Source organism: Anguilla rostrata, chromosome 8 (assembly GCF_018555375.3).
Source record: "Anguilla rostrata isolate EN2019 chromosome 8, ASM1855537v3, whole genome shotgun sequence".
Lineage (NCBI taxonomy): Eukaryota > Metazoa > Chordata > Actinopteri > Anguilliformes > Anguillidae > Anguilla > Anguilla rostrata.
In genome coordinates, this window is record NC_057940.1 from 23,540,812 (window position 1) to 23,561,005 (window position 20,194).

The 20,194-nt window shown below is 52.3% G+C and overlaps 1 protein-coding gene across 1 annotated transcript in view; it reads left to right on the top strand.

Annotated features, from left to right (window-relative positions):
- clasp2 (cytoplasmic linker associated protein 2) overlaps window positions 1–20,194 on the top strand; it is a 79,794-nt gene that overhangs the window by 10,659 nt on the left and 48,941 nt on the right. Inside the window, exons 2-7 of the mRNA XM_064345571.1 lie at window positions 1,689–1,767; window positions 5,759–5,862; window positions 8,492–8,583; window positions 9,509–9,584; window positions 10,737–10,834; window positions 14,956–15,026. Of these exons, the coding sequence (XP_064201641.1) occupies window positions 1,689–1,767; window positions 5,759–5,862; window positions 8,492–8,583; window positions 9,509–9,584; window positions 10,737–10,834; window positions 14,956–15,026 (520 nt within the window). The remainder of the gene's footprint in view (window positions 1–1,688; window positions 1,768–5,758; window positions 5,863–8,491; window positions 8,584–9,508; window positions 9,585–10,736; window positions 10,835–14,955; window positions 15,027–20,194) is intronic.

A 20,194-nucleotide genomic window follows, 5' to 3' on the forward strand; every position in this document is an offset into this window, starting at 1 on the left:
AGCCTGGTAGTGGAAGCCCTGGAGCCCCTTTCCCCCTGAACTCCGCTTCTCCTTGTTCTTATCAGCTCATTGTCTAATGGGCTTACTGCTGTGCTGGTAGCTGACACATTTTAACATTCTACTCCTCCGCATTTCAGCGCTGTGCTGAGGCAGTGATTTTTGAGTGAAACTGAATGTTCTCAGAGAGCCGTTCCCCTGTCTCAGGCTTTCCTGGAAGGGGGACACGGGAGAGCGCGAGCGGTGTGTCGGGGGCCAGACAGAATGGCTGCTTTATTTTTGCTCTATTACCGTCCAGACTCGACAGTGCTCTCCTGTCTGCACGAGCGAGCCCCTGTTCCTCCCTCGGTGAAATTTAAACCCTCCTCATGCCCACGCCCCCACAAACATGCGCTCTTTAATCCAGGGCGGTATTGACAACCCTCTAAGTGCCCCAGAAATATTTTGGACTCATCTGTACCCTTGATGTATTTTGCTTTAAGTGCTGCGTTTGAAGTTTCAAGTTGCATAGTGCACATTCAGAACAACGCTTCCTCATCACAGTATGACCTTTAACCTGGAAATAATGTGCATGTGCGATTGTGAGGTGATAGCGGTTTGATCATTAAATTTGGTCGAAATGCAGTAAATGAAACTAACTTTTTGTTGAACCAGCGACTGTGATTTTTGGGGGCATGTAGATGGTAAGGATGGTGATTTTGAATTGTTTCACGGATGGAGTGATCGCATAATACGCTTGATTCCAAATCGATTGCCTGCGCAGGGAATAATCTATTTTTAGGAGGCATCTTGGCCGGGTGGCACTACCGGATAGAAAATGCATACGCACGTAACAAAGCACATCAATACCCAAGTTTCTCCATCGCAATAAAGCCTTAATGCTTAGCCTATTGCGTCAATAAACACAAACGATCACCGTGTCATGATACAAAGAATGTAATTCTCAAATATTGCACCCCCGCAATACCAATATACAGTGGCTTTGCTGAATAGTCAAATCTGATTGGCTGGGACGTATGCATTCTTTTTACATATACGCTGGGCTATGAAGTGGCTGCAAAAGTAACCATTCTAAATTAATGCAAAGCGGTCTGATTCAATAAATAAACTGGAAATTTGTAAGCGCTAATAAGCTAACAGTTACAATATCATACTTTCCACGGCTTGTCTGCTTGAAGAGAGTTGATATAGGCTACTAGCTATAGCTTGACTGTTTATAATTTAGCCTCTGTTTTGAATATAATTCAATAGTCTGCTAGCTAGCTATTCATCAACACACTTGCTGTAAGACCATTGCTAGAGGGACTAAAATGACACATTATTTACTAAGTGGTATGGGATATTTCCTGGAATACGCTACTTAAGGAACATTTCCATTGCAGTGGAAGTGGAATTGCAGAGGAAGCGCATGTTTTGAAACGCATGTTTTGATTATAATTATGATTTTTGTCTGTTGGCTGTTGAATAAGCAGGATAATGGCTGGGGGGCTGGGCTTTATGCAGTTTAAATAGCCAATGCGGAAGTAGTACATTTTTTTTTAAATGTCAACTGATTTTTAAAAAGCATCCATTATAGAGAGGCTTTTCAGTCAGTATTAGTGATGTTCTCTGTGTCCAATTGAAAATGAATTGTGTGTTTTTTTCTCTTAGCATTTGACCTGTCTCAAATACCTCCACTCCTTGTCCTACAGGTGGCGCTGCTGGGAATAGACATTGTTGGAGCGTTTGTGGATCGCTTGGCAGAGCGCTTCAGAGGCTATATAGGAACAGGTAGGCCATGTCCATTTTGCCATCGTCTTGGAGTCTCCAGGCTGTTGTTCCTAAAGGGGCATTCCACCCAAATATAAAATAAAGCTTTATTTACACTTACCCGGTGTGCTATCTGTCCATCCAGGCAGTTCTGATGAGATTCGGTGAGTTCTCGTTAATGTCAAAGTCTTGTTTTTCTTCTTTTTTGATCATTCAAAAAAAATACCAGCTATTGCTGACCTTCTCATTGTTTGATTTGTGTGTTGCTGAACCAGCACCTTCTGATAATAGATAAATATATATAGTTGTTGTTGTTTTTTATTGTCAAAAAATCGACTCATGGAGTAGAGATTGCCGATCCCTCATGATGATTGCCAATCCCTTGATGTATCATTGATCTGGACAACCCTAGTGGAAATGTAGCTTTAGTTGTTATTTTTTCTTGGGTGAACTGCCCTTTTAAGTTCACTGCAGTCAGCCAGATGCAAAATGGCATCATTGACCGACTGTGTTCTGTAGGGAAAATGCTGGAGTTAAATAATGTAGGACACATGTTTGTTTACTGAGAATTTCTCATTTTCATATTAGTTTGCATTATATGGGCCTGTGTGTCATTGGATAGAGGTTGAGTCAGTTCAGGTAGATGTAACGTCTGTGTGTTTTAACGGCAGTGTGGTATAGTGGATAAGGAGGTGGTCTTGTAACCTAAAGGTTGCAGGTTCAATTCCGGGGTAGGACACTGCCATTGTACCCTTGAGCAAGGTACTTAACCTGCATTGCTTCAGTGTATATCCAAGTGTATAATTGGTAGCAATGTAAATGCTATGTAACAAGTTGTGCAATCGCTCTGAATAGCAGTATCTGCTAAATGCCTGTAATGTAATGTAATGAGTCTGCATTTAAAGGTTTTCTATCCAGTTGAATGGATGTTTTGGTGGAGTGGGTGGGCTGGCCTGAATTGTGCTCTTCCTGTCCCGCCTCCTTGGCAGTTGGGCACGCCTCTTTGAAGCACTCCTGAATGGGTAGGGCGGGTGCCCTTACCTGGACATCCTGAATGTCCTTCATTATAGCTCCGCCCCTCTGCAGTCTGCAGGCATTGTCCTGGGACTGAACCCAGATAAAGTGCTCTGCTCTGAATCCCTCTGTTAGATTCCTTGTCCTTTCCTATATTTAGAGCCTTAATCGCCCCGCGCTCGCCCCTGGGTCTCCCTGGCACGTTTTGGGGCGAGCCTGCGTGATGCGTTTGGGAGAAGAGTGGCGGCGGTGGCTGTGACTCTGCAGCCAAGGGGTTAAATAAACGAACGGCGACGGGGCGCCCGCGCGGCGACTCGGCCCCAGCTGTCGCTCACGGGGCCGCGTCAGAGTGGCGCGGGGAGAAGTGTGGCGCTGACGACTGGGAGCTCGGTTATTTATGGAGCTTTGCAGAGGGCCGGTGTGTGAGGGCGGAGGGTAGAGGGCTCTTGTGTAATGCATTGTGCCAGAACGGGTGTGCGTGTGTCGCTAGTCGTCACAGGACGATGGCCTATGCTGCGTCTGCTTGTCCTCTCCTCCTACAGACTGGTGGCATGCAGCTGGAATGTTCCAGGGGGTGTGGATGTGTGGGGGTGTGTGTGTGTGTGTTTGTGTGCGTGTGCGCTTTTGTGCACGTGTGTGTTTGTGTGTGTGTGTGAGCACACATGTTTGTGCACGTGTGTGTTTGTGTGCGTGTGAGAGCGTGCATATTTGTGCACGTGTGTGTGTTTGTGTGCGTGTGAGAGCGTGCATTGTACGGTGTGGTTTGTGCGTGTGAGCTGTATTTGTCCGTGTGTGTTGTTGTGTACGTGTGCGCTCTGTTTAAAGTATTGCAGTAGCCCAGCGTCAATCGGTGCGAGACGTCAAACGTCATAATGTGCAGGCGGTGAGATGAGTGGTCCCCCCACGCTGCCTGTGGTTCAGTGAGTGGGTGAATGAAGGGTTTGCTGAAGGCAGGAACGGGCTGTGCTGAGCAGGCCGGGCCGTGTGGCCGTGTGCGCAGTCCGCCTCGCTCTCTGGGCTGTGTTTTACGCTGACGGCGCAGGCGTGGTTCGCGGGAGAGCTCGTCTGGCACGTGCTGTCTGGTTCAGATCCTGCGGCAGAGTGTGTTTTAAAAGGAGAAAGAGACGGTCAGGGGGCCATTTCCTGCACCTGGGAGATCAGCCATCTGCAGTGTGGGGACAAACGGCACGGGGGCTGCTCTAATGAGGAAGAGGAAGAGGAAGGGGAAGGCCGGCAGCATGAGCCGCCTGTTGTCAGGCTGCCTCTGACAGTGGCCCCCGCACCTCTCTCCTGAACGGTCGCACCTGTGTGTCTGATCTGTGGCGAGCGGACCCCTGAGTCTGCTCCCTGGGGTGGAGGCGGTGTCTCCCGCAGTTAGGCAGCCGGTAGCCGAGCCTGAAACATGCTTCTGTGATAACCGCACCTGTGGTTCTGGCGTGCTTAGCTGCGTGTTCAGCTCCTGTGTTCTGCTGGAGGGGACACTCACCACTCAGTCAGCCCTGTAGCCTGTGGGCTGGTCTCAGTCAGCCCTGTAGCCTGTGGGCTGGTCTCAGTCAGCCCTGTAGCCTGTGGGCTGGTCTCAGTCAGCCCTGTAGCCTGTGGGCTGGTCTCAGTCAGCCCTGTAGGTTGTGGGCTGGTCTCAGTCAGCCCTGTAGCCTGTGGGCTGGTCTCAGTCAGCCCTGTAGCCTGTGGGCTGGTCTCAGTCAGCCCTGTATGTTGTGGGCTGGTCTCAGTCAGCCCTGTATGTTGTGGGCTGGTAATCTCAGCAGCTGCAGAGGCTGACTCACTCTGTTTTGAGGAGGATGCAGTTGGACTCAGCCCCTGTGCTGGGGAATCCCCTGCTTTCCATTCACACAGAGAGGAACGCTCTCCCTGCCCAAAATAATGACATTATGTCTGCTACAGCTGTAGCCTCACAACGATGGAATTTTTCCAGCTATGACCTTCGTTGGCTCCTTTTGTCCAAGCTGGCGTGTTTGAAGGCTGTTCTGTACGGGTTTCCACAGAAACGGCCTGTTGTGGAAGTAGCAGTCTCTGGCAGTAGGGTCCTCTTTGTGAGCTCAAGCAGCCATCTCACAACACCGCTGTAGCGCCACAATGGAACCGCACACCAAGTGGTGTTCGGTCTTTCTGCTGCACTGCCCGATAAGGGCGGCCAGTTCGAGTCCCCAGCTGTGCTGTGTCTCCATATCAGAGACAGGAGCAGCCGCTTCCATGAGAAACAGCTTTGGAGCGCATACGCTGTGGCATATTAGAGCTGTAAGTCACCGTGGATACGACCCATCTGTCCAGAGAGAGTGTAATAGTGATGTGTGTTTCCGGGGAGACTCACCCTTGGTATGGTACTGTTTGAATGACTCGTTTAATGGCTTGTTTAATGTGCTCGTTGCCTGCTGCCCGTGGCTACATGGACGCGGTGTGCTGTTTGACAGATGAACCTGATTATAGTGTGACTGAGGCGCTTGGTGCCGCTGCACTCTGGTGCCGTTCTCTCTGAAAGCCAGGCTCTGCAGGAAGAAGAGCGCATGATGGCCACTAGGTGGAGCTTTCTGTCCAGGCGTCTCTGAAATGGAGCTGAAATGGAGCATTGAGCTGTACCCAGGCGGTGCAGACGCTTACCTCTTGGCCATTCCAAAACCCCCCACCACCCTATGGGTCCAGCTGTCTGCAGTCCATGCCCAGTGGTGTCAATGCAGAATTGAGTATTGATGTCATCAGTGTGCTGTCTCTGTTTGATAACAGGCTGCAGTTGTATTCATTTTGGCAAATATTCTCCATAGCTGCCATTTCCCCTCTGTCCACTGCTGAGTAAATGGCGTTCAGAAGGGAACAAATGCACTTGTTACTATCGACTCAGTGGATAAAATATGTTGACAATAACGCTCTCCCTCTCTCCCCTCCTCCTTCATCTCTTCCCTGTCTCGCCCCCCTCCCGGTCAACCTGCTCTTTCTGTCTGGCCTCTACCCTTCCTCCACCTTCTGTCTTCCTCTTCCCCAGTGGTCCCTGCTCTGATTGACAGACTGGGTGACTCTAAGGAGCAGGTGCGGGAGCAGAGCCAGGCCCTCATTCTCAGGCTGATGGAACAGACGGCCCCCGTCATGGTGAGTGTTTTAGGCCCGCCCCTACAGTGGGTGTGGCCAGATTTGTTTCTGGAGATGAGTCTCCTTGGTTCCAAAATGACCTTCCAGAGCTGATGTATACCGTGGTTAACTAATGCTGTTCAAAACCTAGCTGACTCTGCACCCTTCCTGGAACAGAGGCGCCCCCTTCTGGTCCAGGCCATATCGGCATGCCACATAGAGTTCAGACTGTGTCTGATTTTCACTCACTCACGGCTGGACGCAGGGCTGTTCATGCTGCTCATGCAGTTGAAGGAATTTTCACGTTGTCTTTGAATAATTCAGTTGAAAATCAGACCTCGAAACATCAGAAACCACAAAATGACTCCAGTAGAGCTGCTCCAGAGGACAGAATAACTTAATTTCTCCCCGGGGGGACATGTTCTGAGGAAGCACTGCGGGCTCATCTGTATTCAGACAGGCTCTTGGAAGCCGAGCCTGTGAGTGTTTTCTGGGCTGTGATGATCCGGTCGTCCTGTCATTGGCTCGCCTCTGATCAGTGTGGAGCGCAGACTCCGCCCCCAGCCCTTGCTGCTGCTCCAGTCAGTAATGACCAGGAGAAAACTGCTGACGGCCAGTCTGTCTGAAGCTGTACTTGAACCTGAGCCACGACTGACTACCGTAGTCACACAGTGGAGAGAGGACGCATACTGAAGGACTGCAGCTCCCCCTACAGGGGACAGCTGGAAAGGATTTTCCTCATAGAGTCTGAACAGATTAGTTACGTATTAGAAAATAGCCACAGCAGGTTTGTGCTTAGTGTTCAGTAATCTCTTCACGCATGCACACACACACAAACAATCACACACACACCCAGGGCTGTTTGTTCACATAATCGTCAATATGTTATGTAAAGCACTTATCCCAGTAATCCAGAAGCATACAGCAGGGAGCACTGGGAGTTCAGTTCTGCACGGAGCTTTAACAGCACAGAAGAGGAGGGCAGATATGACAGTCATGTGATCTCGCTGTCATATCAACTGTCTGAGGTCGGGGATCTCTGGGGACACTCCTCTCTATCCTCAGAGTGTGCATCAGTCCAGGTTCCCCCCAGGGCACGCTGGGCTGCCATAGGTTAGCAGTTTGATCAGTCCGGGGATGTGGCTGAGTTTGGAGCTAGATGTCCTGTAGTCCTGTGTGGCCTGTAGTGTGCAGGAGAGTCAGGCTTGCTGGCTGCTGCTTTAGCTGCTCTACCTTTTGCACCGGTGCGGTAATGCGGGTGGAATAGCTTTGGCTTGAGAGGCAGACTTAGCATTTCCAGATTGGGATGAAAAACGGGGAAAAAACATAAGAATGAACCAAACGTCCATCCTCCAGGATTGAATAGAGTGGCTTCAGTTTATTGCAGCCATTTGTTTTCTGGCTAGCCAGCTGATAAGTGGAGTGTCATTCATCATGATGTTGAATGTGAATTACAGACAGCATTATACTCCTGCAGTTGAAACCTTTTCATGGCTCTTGAGATTTTCCTTTTATGGAAGGCACCGCAGGTGATGTTGAGCAAAGAGCCGCTTTTCCGAGCTCTCCTGTCGCACAGGGAAAACATGCGGCATCAATCAGCGTCCGCACCCTCCCAACACCTGGAGGACAGCCCGATAAGAGCGCGCTCTTCCCCTGTTTGAAGTCTGGCCCGCACTTAAATTAACAGGGATGTTTATTTTCTTTCCCAGCGTGCCTCTGGGCAGCCTGACCTCCTGCTGCGTTTAGTGTTGAAGCTGCAGTGTTATCTGGGCTGAGCACAGGGCCTCGAGAGCCAAGACAAACAGACCCCGAGCTCCCCCCCCCGTTAGCTGTGGCCCTCTGTTCATGTCTGAATAAGCAAGCGAACACGGCTTTATTTTCATTAAAAACAGCAGAATCTGTATGTCCAGCACTACTCTGCATTAAAACTCATAAAACAGCGCTTAGATTCCCTGTCTCCTGGATTACACACGCTACTACCCCCACATTGGGTCCTCACATCCATGAAGTAAGTAAGGGTGCGTGAATGAGGGAGTGTGTGTGAGTGAGTGAGCCTATGGAGTCGGTGTAGAAACGCATGTGTGAGTGTACATAAAGACGTCCCTGCTGTTCCTGGAGTCTCAGTGAACTCGTGTTGATATGGTAATGGTGTTTTATCGCTGCAGTTGCGTGCCACAGACCGATCCCCACAGACTAACCGATCCCCACAGACTAACCGATTCCCACAGACTAACCGATTCCCACAGTCTAACCAATTCCCACAGTCTAACCGATTCCCACAGACTAACCGATTCCCCCAGTCTAACCGATTCCCCCAGTCTAACCGATTCCCCCAGTCTAACCGATTCCCACAGTCTATCCGATTCCCCCAGTCTAACCGATTCCCACAGTCTAACCGATTCCCACAGTCTAACCGATCCCACAGTCTAACCGATCCCCACAGACTAACCGATCCCCACAGACTAACCGATCCCCACAGACTAACCGATCCCCACAGACTAACCGATCCCCACAGACTAACCGATCCCCACAGACTAACCGATTCCCACAGTCTAACCGATTCCCCCAGACTAACCGATTCCCCCAGACTAACCGAGCCCCACAGACTAACCGATTCCCACAGTCTAACCGAGCCCCGCTCTTCCCACAGTACGTTTGGGAACGGCTGCTCCCCGGATTCAAACACAAGAACTTCCGGAGCAGGGAGGGGCTCTGCCTGTGCCTTGTCGCTACGCTAAACTTGTGAGTACACCCCCGTGTCCCGGTGTGTTCGTGCGGGGGGCTGAATCGCACCTGCCGTTTACATCAAGTTTGACGTGTTTTCTACATCTTGCATATTCATTAACCCAGCTAGTGGCAGTGTAGCGTAATGGCTGTAGAGCTGGGCTCACAACTCCGGAGTAGTGAGTGTAGGTTCAGCTCCCTACTAGGCCACTGCCACTGTACCCTTCAGTAAGGTGCTTTGCCTGAATTACCTCAGTAAATATCCAGCTGTTTAAATGGGTCGTATAAAAAGAGTTTAAGCTGTCTAAGTTGCTCTGGGTGACAACACCTGCTAAATGGCTAAAAAAGCTCATTCAATATTCAAAATATTGTAATTTTACTGGAGCAGTACATATGGGTCTTATACACACCACCTTACAAAGCCAGGTCTGCAGCCATTGTTCCTGACTGACTAGGTCAGGGTTGACCAGTCTTGTCCAAAGCTGTTTTAGCTCAGCTCTAAGTTACCTGATTCAACTAATTAACTAACCGTGGTCTTCAATCAAGATCTTGATAAGTAGAATCAGGCGCTGGGCTATAACAGAAACCTGCACCCAGATCAGCCCTTCAGATACGTTTGGACACCCTAGGTCTAGGTGGTGTTTGTGAGGAATTTGCTGCAAGCCTAAGCATGGTTTAATGGTGTTTGCCTTAAGATCAGACCCTGTCTGTGGGTGAGGAAGGGGGAAACCAATGAGCTGGTTCATAAGGAATGTCAAAATCGCTTAAGAGCATTGGAATCTGCATGGGACCCCAGCCAAGCGGACTGAAGCCACGCACAAACTGATACGCAAATCAGACACAACTGAGGCTCATTGTGCAAAAAATGTGAAAACACAGCCATGTCCTAAAAGACAACTGGGAGCACCAGCATTCCCAAACCACGTCCTGTCCTCTTTTTCAGGTACGGTGCTCATCCTCTGACCCTCAGCAAGATTGTCCCATACCTCTGCACACTGACAGGAGACTCCAATGGACAGGTGAGCGGTCGAGAGGAATCACCAAGTAGTGTGTGTGCGTGTGTGTGTTTGTGTGTGCGTGTGCATGCGTGTGTGTATGTGTTGGTGAGCATGTATGTGTGCGCATGGTGGGAAAATATTTAATTTAGCTTGTTATGTGATCTCTGCCCTGTTTTGTGCGCTGCTGTTGTACGGCATGGAGAACACTGGATTTGTGGGCCGCTCTGTAATGTAGCCCACAGGAGAAATGGGTCCTGACCCTGGGGACAGTCGGGGAGCGACAGTGACGGTGACAGCAGCGGTGTCAGGCTTCAGAGCGGCTCAGGGGTCCGTCCCGCTCTCTCCTGTGGTGTTGGGCTTCAGAGCGGCTCAGGGGTCCACCTGCTCTCTCCTGTGGTGTCGGGCTTCAGAGCTGCTCAGTGGTCCTTCCCGCTCTCTCCAGTGGTGTCGGGCTTCAGAGCTGCTCAGTGGTCCTTCCCGCTCTCTCCTGTGGTGTCGGGCTTCAGAGCTGCTCAGTGGTCCTTCCCGCTCTCTCCAGTGGTGTCGGGCTTCAGAGCTGCTCAGTGGTCCTTCCCGCTCTCTCCTGTGGTATTGGGCTTCAGAGTGGCTCAGGGGTCCACCCCGCTCTCTCCTGTGGTGTCGGGCATCAGAGCAGCTCGGGTCCACCCCGCTCTCTCCTGTGGTGTCTGGCTTCAGAGAAGCTCAGGGGTCCGTCCCGCTCTCTCCTGCGGTGTCGGGCTTCAGAGCGGCTCAGGGGTCCACCCCGCTCTCTCCTGTGGTGTCGGGCTTCAGAGCAGCTCAGGGGTCCACCCCGCTCTCTCCTGTGGTTTCGGGCTTCAGAGCAGCTCAGGGGTCCGTCCCGCTCTCTCCTGTGGTTTCGGGCTTCAGAGCAGCTCAGGGGTCCGTCCCGCTCTCTCCTGTGGTTTCGGGCTTCAGAGCAGCTCAGGGGTCCGTCCCGCTCTCTCCTGTGGTTTCGGGCTTCAGAGCAGCTCAGGGGTCCGCCCTGCTCTCTCCTGTGGTGTCGGGCTTCAGAGCGGCTCAGGGGTCTCTCCTGTGGTGTCGGGCTTCAGAGCAGCTCAGGGGTCTCTCCTGTGGTGTCGGGCTTCAGAGCAGCTCAGGGGTCTCTCCTGCGGTGTCACTTTCAAACTGAGAACATGTCCCTGTGTCCCGCAGGTTCGGGAAACGGCGACGTCCACGCTGGTGGAGGTGTACCGCTTCGTGGGGGAGAAAGTGAGAGTCAGCCTGAACAAGCAGGGCCTGCCGGCCGCACGGTGAGTCCCAACCCCCCCACCCCTAACCCCCCCGGCCTGACTGCACTCTCCCTGGGCCTTCTCATCAGGGGGCGGGAGGGGGCCAAATCCTGCTTTTCAACACGTTCTTGGGTTTGTGACTCTTGACTCCTGGGTCTGTTTTGGGCAGCTTGTTTCAGAGGCGGAGTTACCATAAGATCAAAGCCTGTGGAGCCGTGTGCTATTGTTGCGCCCCCACGTCTGTTTGACATGCCTGATGTGTGATGTAAGTGCTGCACCAGACCTTCAAAGGGGCAGCCCTGGTGATCTCATATTCTGTGAATGACGCGTCGCTTGGAAAAACCAATCAAATATTTGCGGGTGATTATTATTCTGGGTGTGTGTGTGCCAGTATGCGTCTGAGCGAGATGCTGGTATTCCAGTATAAACAATATGAACTGTAAATGTTTGCCATGATACCAGTACAAACCTGCTTTATAACCTTGAAATGAATGGGAAAGTGTCATCTAAAGAGACGGTGACCTGCGAATGTCCCTTATATGGCCCAGTGTGTTATACAGTCCTACACTCTGAGAAGTTCAGAACACACAGCCCTTTTGTTAAGAGGAGGAATCCTGCACACTGAAGGTGAATTTTCCTCTTTCTGTTGAAGTGTTATGGGCTGTGATTGGTGGAGAGGAGTGTACAGGATAAGCTGGTGCCTCTGTCCTGTTCGGCCGAACTGTTGGGACGTTCAGCTGCAGTAGAGAACTGTGGCCTGTACAGGACTGTTAAGTGGTGGTGGAGGGTTGGAAAACCTGTATCTAACGGGACTTAATAGAAAAAGAAGAGGTTTGAGCCCCAGGTTACTCCAGAGAGCCGATGTGATTCAGAGCATTTTTCTGTGTGAAAACATGAACATTTCTGCATTGGCGTGTGATTAACTGATTTGGTCTGGATCTCGTGCTGGATAAGGCAGGCAGACCAGATAATGGCAGCAGCTCTTTAGAGGGTGGGGTGCCTATCTTTAGACACCAGCCGTGTTGCCAGTGTCCCCCAGTGCCGTAGGGTGCAGCTGGCGGTTTGGACGGGGATCATTCAGGGGGCGAAGGGGCGATGCTCTTCAGCACAGGGTGCAGGCATCTGGTCCCAGGACAGGCCAATGCAACGCAGAGGGACAGAGAGGGGCTTTCTTCTCCGGAACAGCGCCGAATTCTCCGCTGCCCCTGTCGGGGGGGGGGGGGGGGGGGGGGGGGTGATTCAGCGTGCGCTCGAACAGAGCGTGTTATAGAGCGGCAAGCGGCAGGACATCATGAAAGCGAGGGGACGCACGCGGTCATTGTGCTCTGGGGCTCCTCTGGGGCTCCTCTGGGGCTCCTCTGGGGCTGCTCTGGGGCTGCTCTGGGGCTGCTCTGGGGCTCCTCTGGGGCTCCTCTGGGGCTGCTCTGGGGCTGCTCTGGGGCTGCTCTGGGGCTCCTCTGGGGCTCCTCTGGGGCTGCTCTGGGGCTGCTCTGGGACAGACGGGGTCTGTTGGCCGGCTCGGGGTGTTTATGTGAAGCCTGCGACGGCCGACGCCGCTGGCCCAGCGACAGCTCTCCAGCCGCTGCCCCGCCCTCTCTGTGCCAGCTGTTTTTCTGCTCTGAAGGCTGAGCAGTGCGCCTTGCTGTGCCGCTGGAATGCTGGGCTGGAGCCAGCGCCATCCTGAGGCCCCGATGAGACTGTGTGCTGGGGCCAGCGTGGTTGTTATGGCGATGAGGAGATTGACAGGGCTCTGAGGGGGTTTGAGCTCTGATGACTGAACTCCTGAATACCTGTGGATTTGGGGCTTATGAGGAGACTGTCTGGTGGCGTGTGTTGCTGGATTCGTCTGGATCCGCTGTACCCGGGGGCTAGACCAGATGGCGCTCTTGGGGGGTTTCTTTGCAGCAGCCTGTGCCAGTTCGAGATCTCTATTGAACCTGAATGTTTGTACGGGATCATTTAGCGTGGGAAGTTTCGCCCGGTTTCTGAAGCGATGCACGCAGAGGGACGATGGGGGGCTCTGGGGGACCTATTGTAATGCGTGGCTGGGGCCCACGGTCTGCTGTGGACCGTGTCAGTGCTGACTGGCCGGCAGCTGCGCAGGCTAGCCCCGCAGGCTAACGCAAAATTAGCTTCAGCATGGCCAGGAAAGGGAGGCTTTCAGTCAGCCTGGATCACAGCCTCTCAGCGCTCGCTAGCGACCCCTGCTGCACGGCGGGTGTCTTCCTCCGACTCCAGGCTGTGCGAGCCTTGCTTGCAAACTCTAGCGTTTTGTGTGGCTCTGTCAATATCAGATACCGTCATATTCAGTGGTTCTGTATTCAGTTTGTTTCCAAGGGCAGCGCACCTGGATTTTAATGATTGTTTGAGGTGTGGTATTACTGCATGCCCTATAGGCTAGATAGCGTCAGATGGAACACAAAGGAACTATAACTTCATAGTACTTGCTTCACATTAGCCAGTGGCTTGTGCTCAGTCCACGTGGAATTTCACTGTACAAATATTTCAGCTGTTCAAATATGAGGATATTTATTTTAACATGGTGAGTGTCTCTGGCTGAGCCTCGTCCATGTTTTGTGAAGTATGGCCGCCTGGCTGTTCGGCGGCAGAGTTTCAGACAGATGAAATGGAAGAAGGGGAATGAGAGCCAGGGTAAGCGGGGCTGTGGGGGTGGTCTGCATGCTGGGGGGGCTGCACGCGGGAGGCTAACGGTGAGGCCCTGCCTGGGAGGGGGGTTCCGTGCTGCTCGGTTCTCTCGTGTCACCCGGTACCAGATGACCTCATTCTACCTGGGCTTCCGTTAAGGGCTGCTGGAATGAAGGCCCCGTTGTGCAGTTGTGCAGAAATGCAGAGCCAGTGTTGAATTTTCCATCTGTAAGTTGAAAAAAGGAACCATTAGCATGAGCATAACTGCAAGCTTACCTGATCAGATGAAATGCTCACGTTTTCAGTTTCACCCAGAGAAGAACCGCGGTGTGATTTCATTTCCCTGCCAGGACCTTCAGTTCATTTCCTTCGTAAAAGGTGTGATGATTGTGGCTCGTTGATATTTCTCTGCAGTGACATCAACCCTGGATCTGCTCTAGCATGATGTGTGTCGGGTGTGATTGTGAGGGGTGAAGGAAATGACAAGGCCTTGTTGTTGTTATGAGAGAGAGAGAGAGAGAGAGACTCCAAGGCAGAGGGGTGATGGATGAACAGGAAGAGACGCTCAGCGTGTTTAGGTTCTCCGTCTGGCGGCTGGAGTCAGCTGCCCGCTTCTCTCCTGATCCCAGTCGACACGGCGACGAGTGCCACAGTGGGAGGGGGAGGCGGGGCGGGCCGAACCAGCTGACAGGCCTGAAGCCCCGCCCCCCCACAGTGAGATTTAAGACGTGCTGCTGCTCCTGGGTGTGTGTGTGTATCAGTCAGGATGTTATGTAAAGAGTAACAGGAGCTCTACTCGACTCATTGCCACGGCAGCGCTGTGGGAGCAGACGAACTGTGGGCGCTCTCGCCATTAACCCTTTCCCTCCTCTGCGGGGGTGCGCGCTCTGTGCGCTGGGGGGGGCCGGGGCGGGCAGGAAACCCGCTCTGCGGGCGCGTGGGGCGCGAGGCGAGGGATTCTAAATCAGTCGCAGCGCGGGGGGGGAGGAGGCTCGGACGGCGGCGCTCTTCCGGTGCTCTGCCTCTTACAGACGAGCCCCGGGCTCTGTGAGCGTGCTGAGCGTCCGAGCGCAGGGTCTGGAGCGTCACGCCCGTGAGGTACGTACCGCGGGCCCGGTGTCTGCTCCGTGTTCCAGTTTTACCGCTTTCCCTGCGCCGCTGGCTCCTGCGATAGCGGCGGGACCGGCGGGTTAGCCGGAGGCACGTCTTCGCTGTGCCGTGCAGGCGCCTCGGCGCGGGGGTGACGGTGGCGCTGGCCCGCGAGCTGGGGGAGGGCGACGGGCCGGTTTCGGGTTTCTGTGACGCCTCTCAGCGCGCTCGGCGAGCCTCACGTGAACACCCGCGGTGGAACTCTTACCCTCGGCTTGTAAACGGACGCAGGGCTGCAGTCTGAAGAGGTTTCAGATGTTTATTGTCTTTGGCTGTCTGAGTTCTGTCATCCATTACTCAGATCTAACGCTGTCCTTTCCTCCCCCCTCTCTACCCCCCACCTGTAGGTTGCAAGCGATACTCTGCAGGTTTGATGAAGTGCTGAACTCTGGAAACATGGCTCTGAGCCTCAGCAACGGTGAGTCTCTTTGTTCGTTTGATCATTTATTAATTAAGCTGGGATTTTTCCATCTTCTTTGCCAGGCTAAATCATTCCAGATGTGCCGACAGCCCCGGATGGCCTTTGCTCGTCCATTTTGTACAGTAAAAAAGGGTGTTTTACTGGAGCGCTTCAGTTTAAGTACCTTGCTCAGGAGCAGCACGCCTGGGACTTAAACCTGCTCTCATAAGGTCACTGGTTGAGTCGCATAAGCGCTTGTTCACACTTAGGCCCTGACCTCGTAGGCCAGAGACACTGGGTTGGCGGTAAATGGAACCGTTGTGGAAAATGTGCTGGTGTCTCTGAGGGGGATCGCCTGGACGCTGGTCCTCAGGGTGAGCGCCTGGACGCTGGTCCTGAGGGCGAGCGCCTGGACGCTGGTCCTGAGGGCGATCGCCTGGACGCTGGTCCTGAGGGTGAGCGCCTGGACGCTGTTCCTGAGGGGGAGCGCCTGGACGCTGTTCCTGAGGGGGAGCGCCTGGACGCTGTTCCTGAGGGGGAGCGCCTGGACGCTGGTCCTGAGGGTGAGCGCCTGGACGCTGGTCCTGAGGGCGATCGCCTGGACGCTGGTCCTGAGGGTGAGCGCCTGGACGCTGGTCCTGAGGGCGATCGCCTGGACGCTGGTCCTGAGGGGGATCGCCAGGACGCTGGTCCTGAGGTTGATCGCCTGGATGCTGGTCCTGAGGGTGAGCGTCTGGACGCTGGTCGTGAGGGTGATCGCCTGGACGCTGGTCGTGAGGGTGATCGCCTGGATGCCCATCCCTGCGGTGACACTTCCATGTAGGGCTGGCGCGTGGGGAACGCTCTCCTGTGATTGGGCGATGTGGAGCTTTGTGAAGACCTGTGGGTTTTTTTGTGGCCTGTAACCTCGGAGGAAAGCAGAGAGAGGAAGTGTGACATGTTGGTTAACCATCACTATTTATGCAGTTTTTACACTCTTAACCTCTCTTCCAGGGAGTTCATACTCTTAACTGTGAGATTCTAGCGTGTTTACACTCTTTAACTCTGAGATTCCAGTGTGTTTACACTCTTTAACTGAGATTCCAGTGTGTTTACACTGTTTAACTGTGAGATTCCAGTGTGTTTACACTGTTTAACTGTGAGATTCCAGTGTGTTTACACTCTTTAACTGTGAGATTCCAGTGTGTTTACACTGTTTAACTGTGAGATTCCAGTGTGTTTACACTCTTTAACTGTGAGATTCCAGTGTGTTTGCACTCTTTAACTGTGAGATTCCAGTGTGTTTGCACTCTTTAACTGTGAGATTCCAGTGTGTTTACACTCTTAATCATGAGATTCCAATGTGTTTATACTCTTAACTGTGAGATTAAGCCTAAATTGCCTCATGCTGGTTATTTAGGTTTATTGTGTTGTGTTCCTCTCTTGGAGTTAGGTGAATTGGGTGCTGTGCAGCTCCTGCAGTGAAGGGGGCATTTTTGGGTGGATAGCTTCAGGTAATGGCCTGAGCCATCTCATTCCAGGATTGGCTTTGGTGTTTGATGGAGGCGGAGTTTGGCTCAGTCCCCTCCTGTAAGAAGTGTGGGCGGAGCTGAGGAACCTCGAAGGAGAAGGTTATTTGGATTAGCAAGGCTTTCTTGTAAGCCTTTCCTGCTTCTGGGCAACCATCTTAAAGCTGAAAGCAGTTTCTACAGTACCGCCACTGATAAGGAGATGTAGGCTATTCTTAACCACCCCTGGTGAAGATGCATACGCTGTTGCCATTTAACCGCCCCTGACAACAGGGCATATGCCATTAATACGTTACCCCCCAATGAGGACATTGGCTGTTGCTATGCAACCACTGCTGATGATAGGGTGTAGGCCATAGCCATGTAACCAGCCTGTGGTTAGGATATGTAACCACCCCGGTCAACAGTTGCTATGTAACGGAGGTTATAGCTGTTGTCTTTGCTGGTTGACCTGTCATCCTGAGGACCTGGTTAGAAGCACACACGGTTATGGTGCTCCATTGCGTTTGACATGGAGTGAGCATGTTGTAAACTTCACTGTGTAATGTTTCACTATGTATTTTTATTTGTGATGAATTATGATGAATTTGCTTGTTTTAAATTGTCAGTCAGGTAATCTTTTGGAAAATATGCACCTGTAGATCTACGGTTTTGATGGGCCAGCTGGAACAGTTAAAAAAGAGCAGGTTTCTCAACAGGGAGGATGAATTCTGATAGGACGGCAGAGGCTCTATATTGATACCCATTTTAAACAGGAAGGAAGATGCTTCTATACAGGTCTAAACTGGCGTCTGTCCAACTGAAAGTTGTATCTTCACACAGTTTAAATATCTTTGTACAGTTTTGGCATGCTGAGACAGCGAGGCTAATTCATGTTACCTGCCTCCAGAGCTTTGTAGCAGAGCAGATTTGAACCCACAGCCCTCATTGGCAGACTGGAGTATTGTGATGATTTCTCTTGAGGGAGAAGGCAATGGTGGTGCTTCCTAGGTTCGTGGGAACCAGTGGGAGGTTGAGAAGGGACGTGGTCTTCAGACGTGGACAGGGAGCAGCTTTCAGAAAGTCTGCTTGTGCTGCTGCTTGGACCGTGTCTCGGCCTGGTGCTGGAAATTCCCCGGCCACGGGGCGGATCAGTCCTCGCCAGGTTATTTGTTTTGGGGGGGAAAGAGGATTCTCCTGGCTGCCGGTTTGTTGTGGGGTAGCGGGAAAAGGTAGAGTTTACTTGTCCGGGAACCGTGAAGAAGCAGAGCTGTTGTGGTCAGATTTATTTTGCAGTAATGGCCACATTGTTTCTGTGTGTTCCTCATTGGAATCTCTGACCATTCCTCTGCGCTTGCCGCTCAGCCTTTGTGTAACTGCATTTCTGGAACATTCTCCTTGTGCGGCTGTCTCATGCTTTCTGGGCTGTCGGACTGATTCACCCCTGAACTAAAGGCCTGTCTTCCACAGCTCAGGCACCTCGGGAAGGGGGGGGGCGTGCGTGTGGGGGTGTCTGTCTCAGAGAACATGAAATACAGCTCCCTGTGGACAGCTGTTCCCCCTCCCAGTCCAGTGAAAGGGAGTGTTTTTACTCCCTCACACAGACTCATTGTCTGCTCCCTGTCTGTCTGTCTGTCTGCCTGTGTGCTCGATGACTGCTGGGATACTGGAGCACCAAGCCAAACGGACAATGAAGCCTCTTCCCAAAAAAACAACCTCCTGTATGAGCGTACGAGATATGAATTTACATGTTGCATGTACATCAACTTTAGTAGTGTGTATGTTGTAAGTCAAGCATTTTTAATTGAAATTAAATCGGTGTGAGAGAGAGAGAGCATTGCATTCCCATGGCAATTACTGTTCATTTTTTTACTGTTAATTACTGTAAGTTTAATTATTGGTTACTGCAAAGTCTTTGGTTTGACAGTAGCATTGATTCCCCATTCTGCAGTTAAACTCGTAATTGATCAGAGGGAGGGTAGAGGAGCAGGGCATGAGACCGAGGAGGAGTGGGAGGAGCTGAGGGAGAGAGGGGAGGGGCAGCCTGTGGAGGAGGAGAAAGCGGGGGAGGGGGGGTTCAGATAGAAAGGGAAGTGGTGTCGTGTACTCTCTTTGCGGGGCTTTTATTTTGAAGAGCTGGAGCAGCTGTTCCTGATTACTGTGATTGAGAGAGAGGGATATAGAGAGGGACAGAGAGAGTGAGAGAGGGATAGAGAGAGGCACTGAGTGAGAGTGGGATAGAGAGAAAGTAAGGGGCATAGAAAGAGAGGGACTCGGCCGTAGCTCTGGCAGGGTGAGGGAGAGCTGCACTGGTCCCAGCACAGCGCCGGTGGCAGTGTTGGGGGAATACGGGAGGAAAGGAGGAGCTCACGCGATCGCTCGCTCGGCACGCCAGCAGTGCTCTCCGTCGCCATGGCAGCGGGGGACGAGGGTGAGTGCGTTTCTCTGATCCCACAGGCTGAGCAGCGTACGGGCTAACACAGGAAAGCAGCTTGTGTCTTCTGCTCTGAGAGCTCTCCTGTCCCAAAGCTGGACAGGGGTCAGCTGATGATTTGGGGGTGGGGGGTTGGGGGGGTTGGGGGGGTTATGAGGTTTTGTTGGTGTGTTGGGGCATCCAACACGCCAGTGCTTTTTATGCTGGAGGAAATGTGTGAGGTTCTGTTTTTAGTGTTTCATTTCTATTGAAGAGTGTGTGGAGGGGAGAGTGTGCGCACACACACACACACGTTTGTGCACACTTACACATCCACACACTGGGATGAGGGCCTGCTGATATTGGCTTGGAGTGTCATGGAGTGCACTGGAATGGGCCAGTCCTCCTTCACTCATGTGGGAGCACACACACACACACACACACACACACACACACGCAGGTTCCTCCTCCTCCTCCTGGCCCCGGTGCAGACGTCCTCCTCCATTCGATGTTTCCTTTCACTTCTCTTAGCTGTGGGGTCCTGCGCTGAACAGAGTCAGGCTTGTTTAACCAGGAACCCCCCCCCCCCCCCCGACCACCTCACAGTGTCCCCCCCGGACCAGTAATCACACAGAGAAGACCGGTGGCGTCTCAGGAGCGCTGTGGGGACTTCCAGTGATGTCACTGATACGTGCCAGCGTAGCTCTGTGGGGCTCAGTGCCGTGTGTGTAAGATTTGGTTTCTGCTGTGCCCCTCCTGGCCTCGCTCAAAGGGACTTTCCAGGTTGTTTTAGGTGAAGGGCAATAAATGCCTCGTGTTCCAGAAGTTTCTTTTGTGTGATTTGGCTCAGGAAAGATGTGGAAAAGATTGACTGTCTTCAGATTGTTTAGTTTAATCCCTTTTTCTGCTTTCTGAGAACTGGAGAGGGAGAAGAAAAGTCAGGAGAGAGAGATAAAGAGCAATAGGCTGTGAGAATGATGTGGAACGAAGCGGGTGAAAGAGAGACTGAGCTACAGGGGGGTTGTGGGAGAGAAAGGGGAGATTTGGAATGAGCTCACTGGAAAATTTTGTACTTTTTCCTCTGCACAGTAAAGAGACACACTAAGGCTCCCTGTAGTACAGAGCCCAGGTACGGGGGGGGGGGGGGGTTTCTCTGTTTTAGGTGGGTGTGGGGGTATTACACACACACACACACACACACACACACTCACTCTCACACTCTCAGCTGTGTCATTGCCCATTTTCTGACTCAGACTGAAGACTTAATACAGGGTCCCACCCCCAGC